Source organism: Pezoporus flaviventris, unplaced genomic scaffold, assembly GCF_033815535.1.
Source record: "Pezoporus flaviventris isolate CSIRO_AGI_PZ_B2104156 unplaced genomic scaffold, CSIRO_AGI_Pfla_v1 ptg000023l, whole genome shotgun sequence".
NCBI lineage: Eukaryota > Metazoa > Chordata > Aves > Psittaciformes > Psittacidae > Pezoporus > Pezoporus flaviventris.
In genome coordinates this window covers 19,266,762-19,290,090 of record NW_026892571.1, presented here as the reverse complement: position 1 = coordinate 19,290,090, position 23,329 = coordinate 19,266,762, and the positions used below count along the sequence as shown (strand labels likewise).

Here is a 23,329-nt window from a genome sequence, read left to right as displayed (position 1 = left end):
GGGGACGCTGCACTTGGTGCTCAGAGGGTCTCGAGGTCCCCAACCAAAACCCAGTGCTCTCGTGTTCCTTCCCTGCCACGTCACCACTGGAGTTCTTGAAAAGCAACTTATCTTCAAGACATCAGTAAATAAAACTGTTTTCTTCCTTCACAGGGCTCATGCCTGTGCCCCATTGTACAGCAGCGTGAGAGTCGTGCCATCATAAAATCTCATTTAGCAGCAACTCAAAATGCCAGCTTCCAGCAGGGAGGGATTTCTTTGAATTGTTTGCAATGAAACCAGGGGCTTACATAAAGTTCACTTTGGGAATTTCCAGGCTCGATGGCTGCAGACTGGGGCCAGAGGCAATGCACGGACAGGAGTTACAGTAACTCCATCTGTCTGCGTAACAATTCTGAACGATGCTTTGGGGAGATGCAGCACATCCATGGGTTACAAAGCACTCCATGGCTCTTCCATGGCGTCAGCCAGCTCAGTTCGGTTCCTTATCAGCAATGCTGATAATTTCATTTATGGGGAGACCTGAAGCTGGTCTAGATAGCACATGAAAAGGTGTTCTCTATTCAACTTACAGCATGACTAGAGCAACGGCAACTGAAGAAACCCCCTAAAGGGGAATAAAAGTTCCTTGGTCTCCAGTGGCCAAACCCATGGATGGAAACTTGCTCTGAAGCACACCGGAGTGGTGGCAGCAGTAAATATTCAATACATCACAGGCCTGGCACAGCACCAAAGCATAATTAAGGATATTCTTTGAGGTCACAACAGAGACCTTTACATTTAGAACATAACAAGTAAGTGGAATCCTTCTAATTACAGGCCCTGTTGATGTGAGATCAAACCACATGAAAAGACAGAGGCAAAACTGCTGATGCAGCATCTAATACGGCCACTAATTGCGTTGCTAATGCACGAGGACAGGGGTTGTACTGCCCGCTTGATGTGATACCTGGTGGAAAAGTGACCCACTGCGCCCGGTTGAGTGCTGTGGGCCCGGCTGGCAGCCGGGAAGGACGGGGAGCGCAGGAAGCGCGGCGCCAGCTCGCTCCAGCAGCGCAGCATCCGTGGCTGTGGGATTCTGTGTCCTAACCCTTGCCAGGAGGATTTTCTGGTTCGGGCCCCACTGGGACGTTTCTTTGTTTACAGAAGAATGAGCGCGAGCGGGCTCAGCTCTGCGCTGCTCCTCGGCCAAGCGCCGCATCCAGCGGGATGCACTGGGAAGGGTTCATGTGTGCAGGGACAGCACACCCCCCTCGGGAGCATCCCCAGGGAAAGCCGTGCAGCGCTTGGGATGCCTCGGGTCTTACCTCAATGTGTTCCCTGTCAGTTTAAAGCCATGTTTAAACGGGGGGGGGGGTGTCTCCATCTTCTCTTTATTCCCTTCTTTTCACTGAAGCAGGCCAGGTTGCATCCAACACTGAGCACTTCCCGTGTGCTCACAGCATCCCCCTTCTTCTGTAGTCAGGACAAACTACAGCTGTGACAAGCCCCTTTGCCACAGGAGGTGCCTGGGGGAGGACAAGGAGGGCAAGGACAGAGTTGGTGCTTTGTAGTCACAAGGCTTTCATGCACAGCTGTCTGTGTGCAGATACAGAGATAGAGGTAGATGATGTAGATAATATAGATGATAGAGATATAAGTATAGACATGGATATAGATGATATAGATAATATAGATAATAGAGATACAGAGATAAAAACATAGACATGGATATAGATAAAGATGATACAGATATAACTATAGATGATACAGATACAGATGATATAGATACAGATCTAATCTGTCTGTCTCCCATGAGCACGCCATGGCTGCGGGGCTGTGCCTGTTCCCCAGCTGCACACATGTGTGAGCTCCAGCTCCTGCACTGCTGACAGGGGTTGGAGGAGGGGAGCAGAACCCAGAAACAAAACCCATGGCTGGCCGAGGCCCCAGGGCCGGATCCAGCAGCGTGAATAGCACAGCCAAGCCAGCAGCGCATTGCCTGCACCACAGCAGCGAGCAGCCCCTCTGCAGCAAGGGCACAACATGGGCAGCATCACAGAGCCCCAGTCACTGCCGAGGACACTGAGCAGGGGGACATGCAGCAGATACAGAGATTGAGAGGGACGTGGAGCTGTTGGGGCGAGTCCAGAGAAGGCCACGGAGCTGCTGCGAGGGCTGGAGCAGCTCTGCTCTGGAGCCAGGCTGAGAGAGCTGGGCTGGGGCAGCCTGGACAAGAGAAGGCTCCTGAAGGGGAGACCTGAGAGCAGCTCCAGTGCCTGAAGGGGCTGCAAGAGAGGGAAGAGACTTTGCAGTGGGCACAGCCCTGCCTGGCTGCCCTGCTCCCCAGGAGCAGCAATGACAGCCTGTCACTGCCACTATGGAGTGGGGACATGGAAGATGGGACATGGACTGTGCCAGGGAGATGGACCAGGATAAACCACTGATACAGTGATGAACTTGGGGAAACAGGGGCTGCCAGGGAATCGGGAGCTCTGAAACCATGAGATTCGTCCTATAAGGCATTAAGAAATAGTATCTGCCTAAATAATGCTCACAAACAGCTTGACAAATATTTCCCCCTTGCCAGACAATGGTGCTTCTGTCATTCCCCCTCCTATGGTGCTGTTAATGCTGCTCCACAGAGGTCCAGCCTGTGCCCCTACTTGGCCACCGGCCCCACCGCAGTTGTGCTGCTGCACAAAGCATCCTCAGCCACAAACCAGCCTTCATTAACTCCTCAGTTCTCCCATGCTCTCTGCTTGCAGGCAGCACTCCCATGGCCGAGCTGCAGCAGAGCCACGCGTGCTCCTACCGCAGACACACAATTCACCTTCTGCACGGCTCAAAAACAGCGAGATTACCCCAAACCAACAGTAACAAAACCCAACCAGCCCTTGGTAAGACAAAACCCCGGAGGGGGTTGCTTCCACAGCTCCCCCTTGGTGGAGATGCTGCTTCCTAGGGGGGTCGGCCCCCTCCAAACCCTGCCTTGGGGCTGGGGGTCCCCCGTACCGGCCAGGACTTGCCGAGCGCAGTGGGGCTGGACCAGCTCGGAGCTGTCGGTCTAAATATATCGTTGTTGCTGGGGGAATAGCTAATAAACAGAGAGGGTGAGCTCTGCTGATTTAATTGGCTCTGCTGCGTGCGGCTGGAGGGACGGCCCCGCGCGGCTGGGGGAGCCTCAGGTACCAGCACAACGCGGAGCAGCCTCCGGTTAACAAAACACCCACGGGAGCCAAACCAAAACAAAGACAACAAATAACAAAGGCAGGGGCAGGCCAGAAGCACCTCATGCACTGAGATGAGCTCTTAGGCAGAAGCTCTTCCCTGCGAGGGTGCTGAGGCGCTGGCACAGGGTGCCCAGAGAAGCTGTGGCTGCCCCATCCCTGGCAGTGCTCAAGGCCAGGTTGGACACAGGGGCTTGGAGCAAGCTGCTCCAGTGGAAGGGGTCCCTGCCCGTGGCAGGGGTTGGGGCTGGAGGAGCTTTAAGGTCCCTTCAACACAAACCAGGCTGGGGTTCGGGGATTTCCCAGTCCTAGAAACACAGATTCTTGCAGCAGCGGCAAAACTGAGATTTAGAAAGACACGTGTGAAATGTCCATAAAAATCTAGAGCTGCCACCACCCGAGGCTCTGGTCAGGGTGAGGAGGGCACAGGGTGACAGTGCATGGGTGACATGCACCCGGGCTGGGTGACCCAGGGCTGGCACCGCGCAGCGTGGGCTGGGAAAGCTCTTTGCTGTTGCCCGAAGAGCAGGATGCAGCCCGGTGCTGTGCCATCGGCAGGGTAACACACCATGGCCCTGCGAGGCTCCAACGGGGGGGGGGCCGCAAACCCCGCTTCTGCCACAGGATCTGCATGAAGGGAATGTTCTGCTTGGGTTACAGGAGACCGTGCTCATCCACGGTGCCTTTTCCATGGCCCATTACATCCTCTCTATGAACTCACAGGTGGCTGCTAACGAAGGCTCTGGATCATTTGCAGGTATTTAATTACCCGATTGCCATGGGTAACCCTGGTGCAGGAAGGGGCAGCCGGGAGCAGGATGCTCTCAGGACCCCAGGGTGAGGGGGACATGGACACCAGAACCCTGCTCTGGACACGGCTTTGTTTAACTCCATCTCCCCCCCACCCGCAGCCCCTCTTCCTGCCTCCCCCATCTCACCTGAGCCCCAAGGCAGGTTTCCAGGGGGCTGGGGTTTCATTTCCCCCCTTCCTGAGTGCGTCAGTGAGTTTTAGAGCACAGGTGTAATTTTCTAGAGCCCTTTGTCTGAGGTTTAGAGGCAAGAATAAGCTTCATTAACAGGAGGGAGGGTTTCTAATCAGTAATAGGTAGGTGCTACCTCGTGAGCCGTCAAACGGCTGTGCTAAATTACAAGGTGCTTTGCTGTGCTTGTCTTCAAACAATCAGCTCCTCACCCAGAGACGGGAACTTTAAACGGCTACTTCTTAAAGACCCAACACCTTTTCATGTTCAGCTCCCCGCAGCTGTGAGTTAGCCCTAACATACGAACTGGAATTGCTTTGAGGCTGCTGCTTCGTTACAAGAATTAAATGCACTTGCAAAGCAGAAGAGGGCCCTTCAGCGCTGGGCTCTTTTTGTGCAGGTAACGTTCCTCACCTACAGACCCATTGACTTCAACCAGAGCTGCATAGACTTGATGGAACTGGTGGGTGCTGCTCAGCTGCCCATACACTGATCTCCATCTCCCCTCTGGCAGATTGAAGCCATTCCCCTTGGCCTGTCCCTATATCCCTTGTCCCAAGCCCCTCTCCAGGTTTCCTGTAGCCCCTTTAGGCACTGGAGCTGCTCTGAGGTCTCCCCCAAGCCTTGAGCCCTTACCTGCACCTCACCTCACACTGCACCTCCCATGGATGTGGGTTTCGCTCTTCTCCTTGCCCTCAAGCCTTGAGCCGTGGCCGCAGGTCTCCAGGGAGCAGGCGATGTCCTGGCTGGCTGTGAGGAGCCCATGGACCGGATCCCACCCTTCCCCATTCAGCAGCTCCTGGGATATCCCTGCTTCCCCAGGGTGCAGGCTGGCGGAGCAGAGTCCTGACCCCAACTGAGATCCTTCTGTAAAGACACCTAAAAGAGCTGAGGGGATGCAGCTCCTCATGCCCGCACATCACCTCCAGCCCCAGTGCTCCTCAGGGCAGACAGTGGCCAGGAACGAAGGAAAGGCTCTGGGAGGGACCTCAGGGGCTTACACAAGCACTCCGTGAAGCTGTGTGGATTTGTGCTGTGAAATCGCCAGGATAAATCCGGGTAACTCCTCTCCAGCACTTAAACAGAGCCATCAACTGGATACTGCAGCATCCGGATGTGCTGGTGTTACAAGGCTCTGGTGAGCATCCTGCTCCCATCCCTCACCACCACCCGCTTTTAAGCTGTCAGCAGTAAAAGAAGCGATACCCTTGTGGAAGGAAAGTTCCAGTGCTTCATCTGCAGCTTACCCCGAAATCAGTACCGCAGTCTTCTGTGCCAGGGTTAGAGAGCTCCGCGCTCCCCGAGGTGCAGGGACCAGCAGGAGCCCGCCCTGCAGGTTAAGGTGCAGAGGACAGAGCACCCAATACCCCCATGTTACAGCAGTAACCCAGCCCGGCTGTGATGAGCTGTGATGGTCTGGGCTGCTCTTCAGGCCACTGAACCCAGTGTCGAGACAGACACTGACCAGGAGGATGTTTTGTCTGACTGCGGAGCCAGGCAGGAATGCGAAAAGTCACGGCCATGGTCTGAAATGGTTGCTCTTATTGAGCAATACCCTGCTCAAAGAAAGCATCCAACTCCAACCCAACCCCAACACAAGCCAATGCCAATCCCAACCCCAACCCAAACCCGACCCAAACCAATGCCAATCCCAACCCAACCCCAACCCAAGCCAATGACAATGCCAATCCCAACCCAACCCCAATCCAAGCCCCAGCAGGGCACCGGGAGGTGTGATGGGAGCGCTGTCAGCAGCCTGGGTGCTCCCAAACCATCCGAGAGGGTTCACTCCCTGCTGTAAAGCCCCCCAAATCCATTGAAGAGGCAAGGGCCCGCAGGGACCTCAGAAAAGCCACACTTGTCAGTGGCCACCAGGACACGGGGACTAAGGCTGGTGACAGTGGCCTGGCCACAGCCAACTGATGAGACCCACCCCATCAACTTGAACCATGGCAGGACTGTACCCAAGACTTGTGTTTGAACAGATACTATTGCAGTGTCTTCTTTCCTGCTTTACTGCCTAAACTGCTGGGCAGGGCGTACAGGCCAGGCTTCACCTACCAGCGCGCCTGTGAACACCCTGCTTGCTCCTAATGTTGACTGATGACTTTAATATTCAGCATCAAATGTCATGTCAAGCTGGTTTAAAACAGTATTTCCTCTCTCTAATTTCTCTCAGAATAAACCAGTGTTTGCTCCATTATTAAACTCCCCCACGGAGGGAGCGTTCACTGAGAGCTTCAGACAAATCCTGCTTTTGGGGAGTTTTAATTAAAAAAGAATATTCCAGTCGCTCCCCTGCAAGAGTAGTAACTGCTGCTGCTGCTTTGCTTTCCTCCCTCCACGGGATATCTTGTAAATACGTCTGCGTGGAACTTCTGTTCCCAATAACTCTCCAGGCAGCGCATCCAGACGCTCCTAAGAGCATAGGAAAAGGAATTTACTCTCATCCCAGAACAATGTGAGTATCTGAAGAGGCAAAAGGGGACACTGCACAGAGAGGCTTTGTGAGGATAAGGACTGGCAGCAGCTGGCTGGGGCAGGGCAGTCTGTGCTGCTCCTGCAGCCTTAGGAAGAGGTCCCCAAACACCACATCCCCTAAACACACCTTTTAGAACAGTTCTGATGTGTCTGAGATTCTCATTTGCCCACAGAACACTTCCTGTTCAAAGGCTGAGAGTCACGTTGGAGACAGAAGGCTGTGCTGGGAAGACACTGGCTCCAGCAGCAGCCTGAACTTGTTCAGCTGGAGAACAGAAGGCTCCCAGGAGACCCCAGAGTGGCTCCAGTGCCTAAAGGGGCTACAGGAAAGTGGAGAGGGACTTGGGACAAGGGCCTGTAGGGACAGGCCAAGGGGAATGGCTTTAACCTGCCCGAGGGGAGACTGAGCTGAGCTCTTAGGCAGAAGCTCTTCCCTGTGAGGGTGCTGAGGCGCTGGCACAGGGTGCCCAGAGAAGCTGTGGCTGCCCCATCCCTGGCAGTGCTCAAGGCCAGGCTGGTCCTTTCCAACTCAAATCATTCCATGATTCTATGGTGGGGGAGCAGCTCAGGACAGGACAATCCTGAACACAAGCAAATACTGCTGACAGATGAAACATTAAGCCCTTCCCCCCTCTTCCATCAGCCCTTTCCATCCCTCCCCTACACCCCTGGACAGGGGTTCCTATACTACCCACCCTAGACAGTGCAGGAGCCAGAGCCAGCTCTGAGCAATCCCTGAGGTCCCAGTGACTTCTGGGGCTGGATTAAGCTCAGCCTGATCCTCTGCTCCAGGAGCATCAACAAGTGGTACGAGTTTTCACCACTGAACCCGAGGATGAACAAGGACAGTGAAACACCGGCTTTGATCCCTACAAATCTCTCGGCCTTCTTCATCCATTGCCTCACAGCATAAAACACGGGACAGTTTGGAGGCTTCTCCCCTGCGCAGCCATCAGCAGCAGGGCGACGTGCCCAGTGCATCACTTACAGCGAGGTTACAGCCCCGAGGAGACGAGCTGTGCTGCGCCCGCCCTGGAAATCAGGAAAAGATCAACTTTTTCCTCTGTTTTTTTCCCCAAAACAAAAGTCCCGGGGTTTTAATCACTGCAAAGAACATGAAGAGGTCTGAGGCTTTGGGTTCCTCAATTCTAAGTGACACCACAAAGCGGACAAGAAGGCAGCCCAGGGTATAAAAGTGGCTGTGGATGTGTTTGCAAGCGTTCTCTGTAACTGGTTTCAAGTGTCCTTTGCTTCTCTCATTACAGGTGTTCTAAAAATATCAAATATAGATCTTTCCCTCACAATATTTTAAGATACTCTATTTATACAATAATTCTTTCAAAAATAAAAAGTGACACGTACAGCAATTCAGCCACTCAGTCTGTAAAACCATTACAAAAGACACAGCATCCATCCCCCAGCACCGCTGCTGCCCAGGACTGGGGGGGTTCTGCCACCATCCTCTATCACAAAATAAAACCATTCCAGCTCCCGACGTGCCACCCGCAGTCACGCTGGGCTCCTTCTCCCACCCTCGCCTGGAATAGTGAGGGATTTCAAACCCACTCTGCATGTCCATGGAGGCAGGAGCATCCTCTCCGGGGCAGGAACGGAGCGGTGGTGAAGGACCTGTCCTTTGTGTTCTGTTTTCTGGACACACCACCACCAAACGTCCTATGAGCATGGGAATAATTTACCTTGCACACCGGTACTGCACAGACTTGGCACGCACAGACTACACGCACGGAGCTGCGAGCACAAGACCACCTAAAAAGCAACGGGTGGAGAGTGGCAAACACAGCTCCCAATGGCACTAAATCAGCAGCCTGGGCACTCACAAAAGCATGGATGTGTCTATGCAAATGCATCGGAAACGGAGACCGTCACCAGGAGTGGCATTTATCTGGAGCTGCATCTTGCCCTCCAGGAAGGAAACGCGGGCTCTTTGCCTCAGATCACAGACGCTGCCTCGCAGGAAGTTCAGTCGTTAAAAAAGGACACACTTTGAGAGGTTTGGTCCCAAATATTCCCACTTCACGGCGCCGGCGCTGCAGAGCCCAGTGCAGGACCGCTCTCGCCTGCAAGAGCGGAGCTCTGCTGCGGCAGCACAGCATGGGACCCGCAGCCTCCTGTCACTGCTGCTGCTGCTGCTGCTTCAGCCCTTCCGTGGACACGGGAGATGGGGCTGGGTTGCTCCCCATCTGCATGGAGCTGGCTGGAAAGCGGGGAAAAGAGACTGGCAGCAAAGGGCTTCCTCACTGCTGACCGCTCTTCCTCCGGCGGGGAGGATGACGAGCTGGGGTCCTTCTGCTCCCTTCTTTACAGGTGGCAAGCAGAGTCACCGCAGGGAGCGCAGGCTGGTGCGTCTCTCGTGCTGCTCCACACTTGGTGCTTGGCACCTCTGGAGCACGCAGGCTGTGGTGCGGAGCTGCCGCTTTGCTGGTTTGCTCATTGCTGCGATGGCTCCGCGCTGGGACGTGGGCTTTGGGCATCACTACCTCGGATAGGAGCTGCAGGAGTAGAGCCACATCCCCAGGACTGCTCCTTCCACAGCCCCAGCACACACGGGGAGAGGAGCACAGTTCTATCCGCAAACATTCATCTCAGTGGGGATGGGGAAGCCCTCACCCTGGTCCCACCAGCGACTGCCATGGATACCATGGAAAGCTCAGCGCTTCCTGCGCCCAAAGTTATAGGAACTCCACGTAGTTCTCAGGGATTAATCCTGTCTTGCCATTGAGGGTCCCTTCCAGCCAGCCAGGCTCCTGCGATGGGTGAACTTGAGGAGAGAAAGAAAAGACAGGTTACGACAGGGGTTACGACATAGGGGTTGTTGCTCTTCTGTGTGCTGACATCAGCTTGCATCCCACAGCTGCTCCTGGGAGAGAACAAGACCTTTAATTTGTGTTTGGCTTAAAGTAAGAAAACAAATATGCTAAGATGCTCGGGAAGCTGAAGTGCTCACCCTGGGCCTCCTCTGCCTGTCCTTTATAAAGCGTCAGGGACCCAACAGTAAAACCAACAGAAGAACCAAGTGAGCTGCACATGAGGCTATGTACTGGGATTCCAAATACTGGTGCTGGGCTGATGTAAGTGAAGCACCAGTGATAAAAACAGGGGCTCAAAACTTCCTCCAGATTTGGGCTAAAATGTCTTTGGAGTTTGAGAGAAGGTGGTTAACTCCATCACAGTGTAACCCTGCACATCCCAGCCTGGACCAGGCTGAGGGAGGGAATGCATTAGGAAACGCTCCCGGTAGGAAAGCAACCTTATTTCTGTGAAATGAAAAACGTGGTCAGTCCTCAGAAGCCTCAAACTCCTCTTTTATTCAGCCAACTGTGAAAATCTGCTGGTTTTACAGGAACCAGTTATGCCCATTCCTCAGTCCATCACTACAGGGAACGTGGGCAGAGGAATACAGTACATAGTGATCTATTAATGACAAATACAGACCACAGAATAAAGGAATCACAGAGTGGTTTGCGTTGGAAGGGACCTTAAAGCTCCTCCAGCTCCAACCCCTGCCACGGGCAGGGACACCCTCCACTAGAGCAGCTTGCTCCAAGCCCCGTCCTTTGCTTTACACATTTTGGGGTTTCACTTGTGCCGCTTCTTTTTGCACACTTACACCCCCAAGTCTTGGGGCTTTTCTACCACCAAGGGCTAAAGCAGTCCTCCCAGAGGACAAAGACCACCTCCAGCCTGCAAAGAAAGCTCCCAAGGGCAAAACTGCATTAAAATTTATTGGTTTACATCCCTTTTGGAGATGAGGCTTCACAGTGCCCCTGCCAGCTGAGAATGGCCATAAGTGGTGTGTGCCTGTCTGTGCCTCCAGCCCTCTGGTCTCAGTAAATGGGCTGGGAAAGTGCTTTAACCAAAAGTCACGTGAGTTCCAGCTACTGCCTCTGCCTTAGAACATCACTTGTGTCCCAAAGACAGACATTCATTTCTGGGCAGGTGCTGTCACACAGAGCAGAGCACATGGGCAGATGGGGGAATCGTTCTTGGTTACAGAATTAGAGCACAGATGCAGCACAGCTTTCCTCATGTAGCATAAAACTCCAGTGTCTGTCAGCACCAGCTCAGGTGGGGGGCTCATGGCCTCAGAAGACTGAGTTTTCCATTTCAGGGGTGATGTGTGTTAAAACCACACACGAGCATCCCTGTCCTGACCCATGACTCCCATCTTCCCCAGTTTCAGGCCTCCACAGATCCAGGACATCCCTCTCATTTAGTGTAAAGATCTGCTGGAAAACCCAGGTTTCCTGTAGCTAGAAGGACCGGTGCGCTGGAGTTCAAATGGACCCCTCACAACACGGTACTGGTTACTCTGCGGCTGTCACTCGGTGCAGGCAGCAGCACCCCGATGTCCCCATCAGACCGAGATGCTGCTCCTCCATGTGCACCCTCAGTTTCAAGTCAAACCAGAACCTGTCTCTAAGTACTCCCAAGATCCATTTGCTTTCGCTGGGTTTTATAAAGCCCTCCATCATAACAACACTTCCACCGAGCAGTGCTGCTCCCAACAGCTTCCGCAGCTAACGTGAGCCTCAGCTGGGCTGCTTAGTGATTAGAACATGCTGTATGGCTTTGCCCCTGAATAATCCATTGATTTTTATATAGCAAACACAATGTATTTAATTCAAACTTGTTCCCCTTCTAGCAGCTTTAATTCCCATGGGCTCTCCAAGGGGAGAACATGTTTATTTATAAGATATCTATGGAGCTGCTTAGAAGAAGTATCTTCTTTAATTCACATGTACTTGTTCTCTACCCTCTCTGCTATATTCTCATATATATCCCAGGGCAAAACCAGTGCATGTGGTAGCAGCTTCCCAAATGACAATGCTTAACATTATAAAAGCCAAGAACTGCTTGGAAAGTAGTAAAAAGTCTTTTCTTTACATTGGGATTATATCTAAACCAGAGCTGCTTCAGTCCACAGGGCGCAGTCTCTTTTCCCTGATGCAGGAAACAGACAATCCGTGTTCATTAACATCATCTCCAGAAAGCTGACTCACCACACTCACCTATTCCAGCTCCCAGGATCCAGAGTTAAAAAACACACACTACTTTTCTATCTCTCTCCTGCATGAAACATCATGGCAACTGCAGAGTATTTCTGGTGCTGATACTTGGAAACTAATCTCTCCTACCCAGAAGACTGGGGAATGGCTCTGTACACGGCAAACACTGGTGTCAGTCAATGCTCACCAGTTCCCCCTTACATTCAAATCCAGGGTCTGGATCTTGGTGGGACGCGCGGTCACAGCCCAGAACAGACACGAGGAGCATTGGGCAGCAGCCCCGACACCATTGGCACGGGCAGGGTGATGAGTGTGACATGGAGCAGGACCCACTGACCCAGGCCGCAGGGGGCACAGGGGACATCTCTACTGTAGTGATCCCCTGTGCTCTACTCTGGGGGAGAGGAGAATCCCACCTACTCATCCCTCCTATTTCAGACATTTCCCTTAGGATTTATTTCCCTTAGATAATAAATCAGATTCTTGAAAAGGCAGTTTTCACACAGATCCTAAAGACTCCTGGATAATCAGCTGTTTTCAGTAAAGTAAAGCCAGACACAGCTCAGATTTAATTGGGTTTCAAGTATTTCTGCTTTCCTCTTTCACAGGATTTCCAGAGATGGAAACAATAGTCCTTAAACAGGGGACTGAAAGGAAACCCATGAACTGAGAGCCCAAATCCTTCCCTGGGTCACGGGAAGAAAACCTCCATTAATTTTGTGCTAAAATAAGTAACAGCAAGTGTCCCACTCTGTAGCCTCATTTGTTTTGCTGTTTTACTGGCCCTGTAGCATCTCCCATGAACGTTACATGGAGTGAGACCTTCCTGCCCTGGGGAAGGCCAGCACCAGGCACGGAGCAAGCCTGGCTCCTACGGCAGCGGGCACAGCTCTTGTGATCCTGTTTTTCCAACACTGGGAACTGCAGCCTGAGAAACGAGCCCATCTCCCCTCACTCCCACAGGCACCCGGGTCAGGGACTCACCGTTGTCAAACACGGTGCCCGCCGTGAAGGAGAGCTCCGAGTCGTGTTCTGCTTTGCAGGCGTACAGAGCTCGGGCTTTCCGCAGCGGCGAGCTGCAAAGAGAGAACACGCATTGGTACCAACCCCACTGCTCGCAGGCAACAGCATCCCCTCCCCGCTGCAATGGAGGGGTTCACGTGAGTGGCAAGTGTTGAAGAGGGGTCCAAGGATCTCTACTGCTCTGCGAGGGTCCATGGTTACACTGCTCGGGGGAAATGGGAGGAAGACACCAGAGGAGGCTGAAGGCTCTTGGGGATGAGCCCCCAGCACCATTTCACTGCACTGCAAACGCCAGTGTGAGCTGAGCTGGACCACAGCCCAGGTCCGGTGCCCACACAACCAGCAGCCCTGAGGCTGGCTCCAGGAGCTTCCCAAGAGCTGGGAAGGTTCTGGAAGCCTCCAAAGGGCCATACCCAGCCCACGGGCCAGGACGGAGCAAAGGCGGCAGAAGGAGCCCACCAGCCCCGCTGGCTGCCAAAGCCATCACTGCCAGTGCAGCTGCAGCCACAATGAGGGTTTCGTGAGGAAGAATCAGCCCTGGGGAAGTGTATTTCAAGACAGAAAAGCAAGGAGGCCTGGGAAGGATTTGCGGTGCTTCCTTAGAGACCGTACCTGAAGATAAAAAAGATTTAAGATCCATTAGATTTTAGTGGAGAAGTGTCAGCGTGCCCACGCTGCGGAGGAGTGAATGAGAGCAGGGAGAGCCAGAAATGGAGCAGATCACTGGCAGACACACAGAGAAGATGAAGGACCTCAGGACCCGGCAGCAAAGCGCAGGCACGCAGAGGGGTCCCCTCCTGCTGGAGCCTCCCACCCATCCTTCCCGGGTTTGGGTACCAGGAAGGCTGGTGCAAAGCTGGGATAGCACCAGGCGATGCTGGGAGCCTGCCCATCAGCCCAGTGGCTTCATCCAGCTCTGCAGCAGGGTACAGCTCAGCTATGGCACAGCCAAGGGAAGTGATGGAAGAGCCCCAGCACTGCTGCGGTAGGGACCAGGCGTCACCATTCCCCCTATCAGTGTTTACACCAGTTTTTATCTTCCCAAGGACTTGAGCGCATTCAGATTCCTCCCCGAGCGAGCCCAGGGAAGTGTCACACTTTCACCTCATGGCAAAAGTAGTTCTCATCGAAACCACAAGCCAGGGAAGCCATGAATGGGTTTGGTTCTGCTGTGAAGACAGCCCCGAAGCACAGGGTTCTCCTCTCCGGATTCCAGCTGCCTGACACGAGCAGCTGCCAAACACTTAAAACCCAGCGTGGGCAAACACTCCTCCTGCTCCAGAGAGGGTCCTTCAGTGCTGGGAGGCACCACTTGTGCAGAGCTGGAGGTGACTGCCAGGTGGGAAACAAAAGGCATTTTCTGGCTGACCTTGAACCAACGAAGCTGTTGTTTTCCTCCCCAAAAATGATCTCTGCAGCCCAGCACCCCTGCAGGCTGCCCCTTGCCACGGGCTGTGACTGGACCCATGAGCCCTGCAGTCATCAGGGACTGAGATGCTGGACCCCAGCGATCGCTCACGTTAGGTTTGTGCCCCCAAGCATGGCACAAGGCCAGCAAAGCACTCAGGAGCTTCACCCATCTGTCCCTGTGCAGTTTCGGGGATGATGAGCCTCTCCCCCGGAGGAAAGCTGCTCGGTGGCATCGCGCTGCTGTCAGCCTTTGCAGACACATGGAGCACAAATAAATAACCCAGGCAAGCAAGCAGCGCTGCACAGGCAGCGTTTGTGTGTTGTGGGTGCGGGGGAAGAGCTTGGTCTGTGCCTGTCATGAACAAACAGGTCTGACACGTCTCCCCAGGAGCAGGACTGGAGCCGCCTGTGCCTGCTAAAGGCTGGGAGCCACATTCTGCTGGGGACCACATCGGCCTCATGCTCCTCTGTGCCAGGATGGGCTCGGAGGACGGACATCCCATCCCATCCCATCCCACCCTGCACACAGAGCAGAGGGGATGCTGGCCCAGCTTCCCCCACAAGCATCCCCGGTACCCGCAGCGCAGGTCCCCAGCACTGCCTGTGGTGTACTCACGTGTTCTTTACCTTCCTTAGATTCCAGATAAGAAAAGGAAGTGGCCAGAAAACGAGGTGTTACCACGTTTCACTAAGGTTACACATTACACGTCTTACCTGTGCAGAGAGGAGTACAGCAAACCACAGGACCTGAAATGTCTGAGGAAACCCACAGAAACCACCCGTGACACCAAGCATCACCCACAGGGCCAGTGGGTGCCTGCTGGGGGCTCAGAGGGTCCCTCCTGGGGTGGGAGATGTTGGAAAGCTCCTCTCTTGCTTAGTGCAGAAAGCTGCACAGGGGAGGTTTGAGCAGGATGCAAAGGGAGAAGGGAAGTGAAGTGGGGGAACCAAGTAAATCAAACAGAAAATAGCAAAAGCAACAAAAAGCAAAGCGAATTCTGCAACAGACCTGATGGGGGATGAGTCGCTGGACGTAGAGGAGGTGGGCATAGGACTTGATGGCGCAGAGAACATGGGCCAGGACGGTGAGAGGGGTGACGTTGGGCTTGGATTCTGAGGGCTGCAAGACATAACCAGATACCTTATCAACATGCCACCACAGAAACAAACAGCAGCCGAGAGACAGTCAGACGACATCCAACGATAGCGAGTGCCTTGGGAATATTCAGGGCATGAGACACAGCTACGAAATGAAGTGCCAAGACCTTGGGAAATGTTTCAAGGCCAGATCTGCAGTTCTCTGGACAACAAGAGCCGGAACTTCCAATTAACCCCTGCTCCATCACCCCATTCAGTGAGCCCCACACCCCGTGTGCAGCCCAGGCACTTACCTGCCTTGTGTGACTCCCCCCAGTGCTGCCAGAAATAACTGCTGGTATTTCTGATGTTACTGCTCCTGCCAGCAGCCTCCATCCCCCTTCACATCACTTGTGTTAGAGGCTGGACCCTGCTCCATGGTTCCCAGCCCCAACAGCCTGTTCCCATGTCTGACCACATGGGTCCTGGGGGCTGGAAGCTCCATATCTACAGGATGGAGCCGGTCAGGGCTGGTGTTCCCATGTTATCACCTCTCTGAAGGCAATGATGAGGAGCAAAGCTCCAGCCCGTAGCACCCCACAAGGTTTCTGCAGCATCAGGGGCTGTGCTGGGACCCCAGGGGCTGGTTATGACAACGAGCTAACCAGTGCTCCAGGGCTCCTGCCGTGCTCATCAGCTCCATTGATTTGGTTTCCATGTTTTACATTGAAGAACTCTTTTTCCCCTCATGCAGCCTGCTCCCTTTTAAGCTATGGCTATCAATTGACATTGAATCGAGTTAGTGAACTAGTAAATGCATGCAAAAGTGTTTGGTTCCTTCAAAACCATTCGACCCAGGTCATTCTCAGGTTCACCAAAAAGCAATTCTTGTACTAAAATACCGATTTGTGGCTGATTCATCTTCTACCATTTCCATGCTTAGCAACTCATTTATATTCTCTGTGTAACTCCAACTGTAAACTCCATCCCTGATAAAGCACCAGAAAAACCTCTTCACATTGAAAATGCCTCTGTGAAAACAAAGAGCATCACGATTATGTTTTAATTCTTGGCAGAGGAATGGTACCTCTGATCCCACAGGGCTGTGATGAGGTGGGAATAGGGTGCCATCCCACAGTAAACCCCTGGGCCATCCTCATCCAGGAGCTGGGGGCTCCCAAGGGAGAGAGAAGAGATGCAGGGAGAGGGGAGCTCCAGAGCACGCAGCCCTGCAGTAACAGCACTTAATGGATCTGTTTTAACCCGTGTTAAACCCAGATGTTAAACTCAGATTCCCTCTTGCACCACGCAGTGATTGAGCCTCCTTTCTGTTCGAGGAGAAGCCTCCTGGGAAGCATGGTTTGGACCAGTGGAAACAAGCCCCGACCTCCAGAAGGGATGGTGCAGCCCCCTCCCTCCAGAGTGGAGCACAGCACACCCAGCAGGATGCCTAAACCTTTAATAACAGATGTAGTCTCTGCAAGAAGGGTAATGGGTTAACAGCTAACCCATGCTCGGTCAACACCTCTGAGATCACAACCACGGAAGTTCATTGTTTCTGCCCCTGGCTTCTGCTCTTGAAGCCCAGAATGAATTCACAGAATCAATGAGTACCACATTGGTTGGGTTGAAGGGGACCTTGAAGACCATCTGAGTCCACCTTAAACCTTTCACTAGAGCAGCTTGCTCCAAGCCCCTGTGTCCAACCTGGCCTCAGCACCTGTGCTCCAAGCCCCTGTGCCAGCGCCTCAGCACCCTCACAGGGAAGAGCTTCTGCCTAAGAGCTCATCTCAGTCTGCCCTCGGGCAGGTTAAAACCATTCCCCTTGGCCCGTCCCTACAGGCCTTTGTAAATATTATCAGAGAAGAAACTAGAACAAACATTTTTCTTCCATTTCAAGCTGATGCAAAACCTCAGTCAGGAGCACCAACCTCCCCCAACACCCAAAGTGTCTCCAGAAAACATTTAGGATTAATCTGGAATTTTATGTTTTTTTCCCAGTTCTCTGAGTTACAATTTAGGACCTGAGAACTAAAATGTCACTCTTGGCACAGCAGCTCCCCTCCAGCTCATGCATCTGTGCAACCAATGCCCTGACAACAGCCTGCCCCAGGCTCATCTCTGGGTATCCGGACCTTCCGTCAGCACCAGCACTTCCCAAGCGGTTCCTGTGCGTCCTTCATAGCCCTGGCAGCCAGCAAGCCCTGGCATTCCCTGCTGGTGACAACTCAAACCTGAAAGGCTAGGTCTGTGGATGTGGTCCAGCTTCTACAGAGAACGTGTCCATGTCATAAATATCACCACAGCAAGGGCACCCAGAGGACACCAAAGAAGGTTAAATTGTTGGTCTGAACCACCCCGAGGTCTGTATCTGCTTAAGGCCAAGCTCTTGGCTTCTGCTGTGCCACTGCATCCAACAGAAACTAATGCTTTCCCCTTGTAATTATGGGCAATACCTTTATTACAACAGAGGATTACATGCATATAGAAATGAGATACAGCAGCGCAGCGCAGCTGGCACAGGAGGGCTGTCAAACAGGAACGCTCACAGGAAGACGATTAACATCCTCAAAATGCTCTCCTAATGATTGTCACTATTTAAAAACAATCGTTTTGGCATTTTTCTACCATCAGAATTGTCAGTGCTTTGAAAAATGAGTAATTACCGTGTTATTTAGTCTTTAACAAATCTGCGACAGGTTGGTGTTTACCACGTGTTAAATCTATTTCCAACTTTAAACAGAAGGAGGTGCTACAAAGGCCATCAAGCCAGCCCAAGTCACAGAAATTAACCCTTCAAGCACCAGTTCTTGCTTCTTTTGGTTTCTAGGAGGTGTATTGTCTGGCCATTGGTGGTGATGTCCCACCCCCCTGAGCTATGCGACACACAGGGCAGGTAATTTGGGATTATTTTACCTCTGTGTAAGCATGCTTCTGCCCTCTAATGGAGAGCACATGGTAGATGCACCATGTCCATGAAGACATGGAGAGTGCTCTCTGGGCAGCAGGAACTAGGGCTTTTCCTTCACTGTTAATACTGCAAGAGAAGCTGGTAATTTGGTAGCCAAAGCCTGTTGGTTGTAATACCTGTATGCAGTGATGTGCTCTGGCTCTAGACAGCTAAGCTACTTATAGAGAGCCTCCAAGATGGTACATATTGACATGGCAAATGGAATATGAATGCATGGGTTTACCACTTGAAAGGCAGAGGACCTGCTAGGAGTGACTTCCATCTTACCATTGCCTTCCACTGTTCATGTAGACGCCTCCACCCTGGTGATCTCAAAAAGCTTTTCATCAAATGCACATTACCTGCTCCACACATGGGTTTTCTGTAGGCAAGGAGTGTTACCTTGGGAAGCAAACCTTGGTCCTCCAGCTCTTGGCTTCAGCAAGATTCCTGTCCACTGAGCCGTCTGCAGGGCAGGATGATCCTAGGACAGCTTAGACACCTCTCGCCACCAGCCCATCTTGTCCCTGGTTACAAACCCAGCGAGCAGCAGTCTCCAAGGGACCACAAGACACCCACACTGGGGTGGGAGAGAGCAAACCAAATGGCACAGCAATGCCCCTCTCAAAGAGGAGCTTGGCCAAGGTGGGACTTGGAGGGGGCCATGAGCTGGTGGCTGAAACATGGTTGGGGTTGTCCCCTTGAGAGCAGCCACCAACACCCACCAGCCCCCCTGCCACAGCTCCCACTGCCCCTATGGGACATCCCACTGGTGAGCCTGCAGCATGGGATGGCCACCACCAAGCACTGCTATTGATCCCAGCCCTCACGCTGCCCAACGGGAGGAACATCCAACCACACAGGGCTCCAGGAGCAGAAATTCCCAATGCACTTTTTGAGATGAAATCGGTTTAAAAGAATGCAGCTCTCGCTGCTCCTAAAGTTGGCTCTGTCATCGCCCCACCAACTGCAGCCTGCTGCGCTAACCACAGTGCTAATGCCATCAATACCATCCAGAGGGTTATTTCTGCAAGGATGCAGTAACAAAGCCTTACAGCAAGAACCAGCACCCAAGCCAGCCTCCATGTAAGAAGCTACCCATAATTTGGAGGAAGGTTTTGTTTTTTTCAGATTCTTGGTGGCAAAGAAACACTCTCTGTGCCCACCAAAATAACTGAGAGAAATACTAATGGCAGCATGTGGATTTTTGGGTGCGAGGACCATCCTGTTTCTATCAGGTTGCTCACAGAAGAGAGGACCATGGTTCTGTGATGACCAAGCTACCCCTGTTGAGCCTCACGGTCCTGCTCTGCAGGTCCTTCCAGCACATTTCCTCAAGAACACGTGGATGTCTCTGGTGGCCCTCACAGCACCTGCAGACCATGGGCTATGATGCACACAGTGTTCCTCCCATGAAATACAGGTATTTATTCCCAAGATACTGCCTGAGCATCACCCTTCTGAGTTTATGGGCTGCAAGACCTGAGTCCTGTCTGTCTGGAGAAGTCAGTGCATGGATTGAACAGACTATGCTGAGGTCTCTGCATTTTGGAAAATGGTTTTCTTGCAGGATCCAATTTCCTTTCTGTTTCTCGTGGAAAAAGCAGAGGTGGTGACAGGCTTTGGGGAAGTGTTGGCTGCTGCCTGCTCTCAGTCCTGCCTGCAGGAAGCAAATGTCCTCTTTTCCTTCTTCTTACTCGGGAGGACTTTGTGAGGGGCTCTTCCTGTTGGGTGCACAGTGGGAAACAAAACAGAGAAAAAAATGCTAAGAACCAAAAATACCGGCAGCAGGAAGCAGAGAAGTGGCTAAAATTAGACTCTTCCAGGGCGGGTATGGCCTTCTTCCCAGCGGAAGCAGCAGAGGGAACTCCACGAGTCCATTGCCCAACACATCCCGAGGCTCTCGCCTTTCCTGTGGGTCCACGTGTGACCTGCAGCATCCTGTGAACTGCCCAGGCAGGGTGCAGGAGGACGTCCTGTCGCAGCGCTCAGCCCATGGGGCACCCCCACCTTCACCTCCCGCCTGCCCCTTTGGCTCTTCCAGCAAATCAGTGCATTTAACTCCTGTTCCAGACTCCAGTCTCCTTCCCAGCTGCTGTGGCTAAAAAACCTCTTCTCTAATCCCTTCTCATAACCCACCTCTTCTCAATTTCCCCCTCTCTGCAGTCTGCCTCTGGCACTTTCTTTACACAGCCCAAGTCCTCCAGGCGTTTACAGGTCTGAAGAGTTATTCTCAGCAGGGTTTCTAGACAACTTCTGCTGCTTTGTTCTTCTGGCCAAGAGGACATCAGCTCCACTTCAAAAATGTTTACAAGTTGGTGTTTGTTTTTGTGGAACTCGGGGTTATTTCTGACACAGAACATCTAACGACCATGAATGGGCAGAGGCTACTCATGAATTAAAGCCCTTTCATGACATCACCTCAAGAATAAATAACAGCATTCCCATTCCGACATTATCGATCCCTGACTGCATTAAAATACATCAGGACCCCCCCCGCCCTTTCCCTCCTGCTCTGTTCCTATAAAACAAAGCTGCAGAACATAAGGCTCTCTTCTCAGAGCTAACCAGGAAAAAAAACAATTACAATATTATTTAATGCCAGGACACCTAAAACTCTGCTAAAACAAGAAGATTGCAGCTCACCAGTGGATATGGCTCTGTTGCCTAAATGAAATGGGAGCAGCCTTGGGCTGAGAAGCTCATGGAGTTCATGCAATGCTGGACATGCAGATGGATGGGCTCAAGCAAGCAACCCCCAGGCTCTGGCTGAGCTGCAGGTTAGTGATGGCACCACGCACAACCCTCTTCATGACCATTAGCTCACAGGGCTTCAGACTGGCAGGAGTCTTCCTCTGTTGGGTACTTTAAATGCATGAAAATGATGTTAAACTCCCTCCAGTGTCATTCTCTTGGGTGTTATCTTACTGCATAATCATCCAGGTGGAAAACAGTGACATGTTTTGGGAAATGAGCAGCCAAAATGCACTGCAGTCAACATCACTTGACCAAACAGATCCAAAAATTTCAGCTTCTGTGGCGTGGACTTTCCCCACATCTCCATTTACTAGTTCCTCTGACTCCATGGGCACGGATTAAGAATCTACTTCTCAATAACGTGGACGTGTGCCTCTTTGTAATCCTGAAGACACAGAGCACATTGGTTTGTCTTGTCACTTTGCTGCTTGGCATATTTCCCATATGTAGAAATATTTCCCTGCTTTAGTAATTTCATAAACCATCTAAAAGGTTTCCCACTAGAGTAAGAAAGAGACTGGGAAGAGCTCTGACCTTGGGAAAGGACAGCTGGAGGTTTTTGTTGTCCCTCTTAATAAACATTTCCATTTCCAAATGCAGGCAGATGATGCTTGATGTTTCAAAGGGATGTAATGACACTGCTGGTTTGGTGTAGGAAGCTTAGAGGCTGATGTTAATGCTGGAGAAAGGCTGAGTGAATAAGCAGAGAATCAGCAATGGATGCGTTTTCAGCATGAGTAAGCGCTGGAGGCACTGCAGGAAGGAAGCTTGGACTGGTGTGGATGTCAGCGCAACTGGCCAGTTGCTGTGCTCCCCAGCGGTCAGATCCAGGCGATGGGAGCATTGTGCCATCTCAATATGGAACAGGGTTTCATTATCAGTCACATAACTCGTTTATCACACAGAATGCACAGCATCACTACCAAGTTACCCACCCACCACTCACTGCTCCTACAGGAACATCGTACCAGCATTGGGAGTGGGACAGACAGGAAGATATGGGGCAGCACAATGGAACAGAGGCAACCACAGGTCCATGCTAACATGTCTTTGTGTTCTCCACGGCACCCAGCCTGGACACAATGTGTTCTGCCTCACTCCATCTGCTCAGCAGCTGTATCTTCTGCTCCATCACTAACCCCCTCCCGGCTTCTTCCCCGCTCAAAAGGCTCTCAGCAGACTGGAAATCAAGCTGGCAGGTTTTATGTTGAACCAATGCTTTCAAACTGTGTTAAAGCTCTTAATTATTAATAGCAAAGTTGTAATGTGCCAGTAGGAAGCCAAACAGCAGTTTAGGAGGGAAGTGTTGGTAAATCAGGAGCCAGCATCTTAGTCACATCTTTTCCATCGCGCCACCGCTTCTAATACATGAGGTAATTCTGCAAGTCTGGGGCCATTAGTCACCAGCAAATTGTATTCGCAATTAAGGAGAACTCAACAGTCCTTCAGAAATCTCATTTTTCCCTGGCAGTCAATCCATTGCTGTCGTACGTCCCCCAGAAAAGAAAACTCTCCCATCTGCCACCCCAGCAACCATATGGGATTCCGGGAAAATGAAGGAAATTGAAATCCCTGTGGGCTCACAGCTCCCACATCAGCCAGGGGGTGCTCGGTAGGATCAAGTATTTGAGCTAAATACATCCTGTGCACAGGGCAGCCTTGCCTCGCTGCTGACACAGGTTTGCCAGCCACAAGCAGCTCAAACCTGCCATTTGGGGTGGCAACGGGACGTTGGAGCTGCAGGAAAGCTGAGCAGCACGTAACGAGGATGGCCTTGGCGGCCGGGGCTCTGCAGGACCCGCAGCTCAGCACCAGCTTTGTCCGTGATTTCTGGCAATGGTCAGAAAAACTACTCCAGACCGTAAAAAATTCACTCCTGGCTAAGAAATCTTCCTCGCATAATTCGATAGAAAAGCCATTCCCAGGCTCAAATCCCAACAAAACACAAAGGCAGCTTCTTTAAGCCTCCATCAGCCCAAACTCGTAATTTTGTATTGTGCCAATATCCTCCATGGAGTGTGAAGAACAAACACCTGCCCACAGAGGTCATACACGTCGGGAAAAACAATGGGGATTATTTTGGCCTGTAAAAATGATTTGAGAAGAACGGGTGAGTAAAGCCACCGCACCATCACCTCCTTCGTTTACTTGATTTGCCTGATTTCCTTCTGTATGTCAGTTCTTGCACTGCCTCGTTGCTCAAGTGTTCTGCAAACATCAGTTCAGAGCTGATCAGAACATGTCACTCAAATTCCCAGAGACTACGACATCGAAATGATCCCATTTATCAACAGCTCTGGTTCGTTCTGCTCTTTCTTTTTCATGTTTTCTCCACTTGAAAACTCAAACTTTATAATAACACTTTTGCCTTGTCAACTCTCAGCAGCAGAATCCTCCTCCTCCCATCGCACATCT

The 23,329-nt window shown here is 52.0% G+C and overlaps 1 protein-coding gene across 4 annotated transcripts in view; it reads right to left on the bottom strand.

Annotated features, from left to right (window-relative positions):
• Positions 1 to 8,921: 8,921 nt before the first annotated feature.
• Positions 8,922 to 23,329, bottom strand: part of ARHGAP26 (Rho GTPase activating protein 26) — a 115,759-nt gene continuing 101,351 nt past the window's right edge. For 2 of the 4 annotated variants that reach the window (XM_061457129.1, XM_061457131.1), the window contains 3 exons: positions 15,140 to 15,250; positions 12,682 to 12,773; positions 8,922 to 9,449 (listed from right to left, as the gene is read on the bottom strand). In XM_061457129.1, the coding sequence (XP_061313113.1) occupies positions 9,361 to 9,449; positions 12,682 to 12,773; positions 15,140 to 15,250 (292 nt within the window). In that variant the 3' untranslated portion in view covers positions 8,922 to 9,360. Of the gene's footprint in view, positions 9,450 to 12,681; positions 12,774 to 15,139; positions 15,251 to 19,567; positions 19,882 to 23,329 lie in introns of those variants that run through there. The other 2 variants (XM_061457130.1, XM_061457132.1) reach the window with 2 other exon arrangements.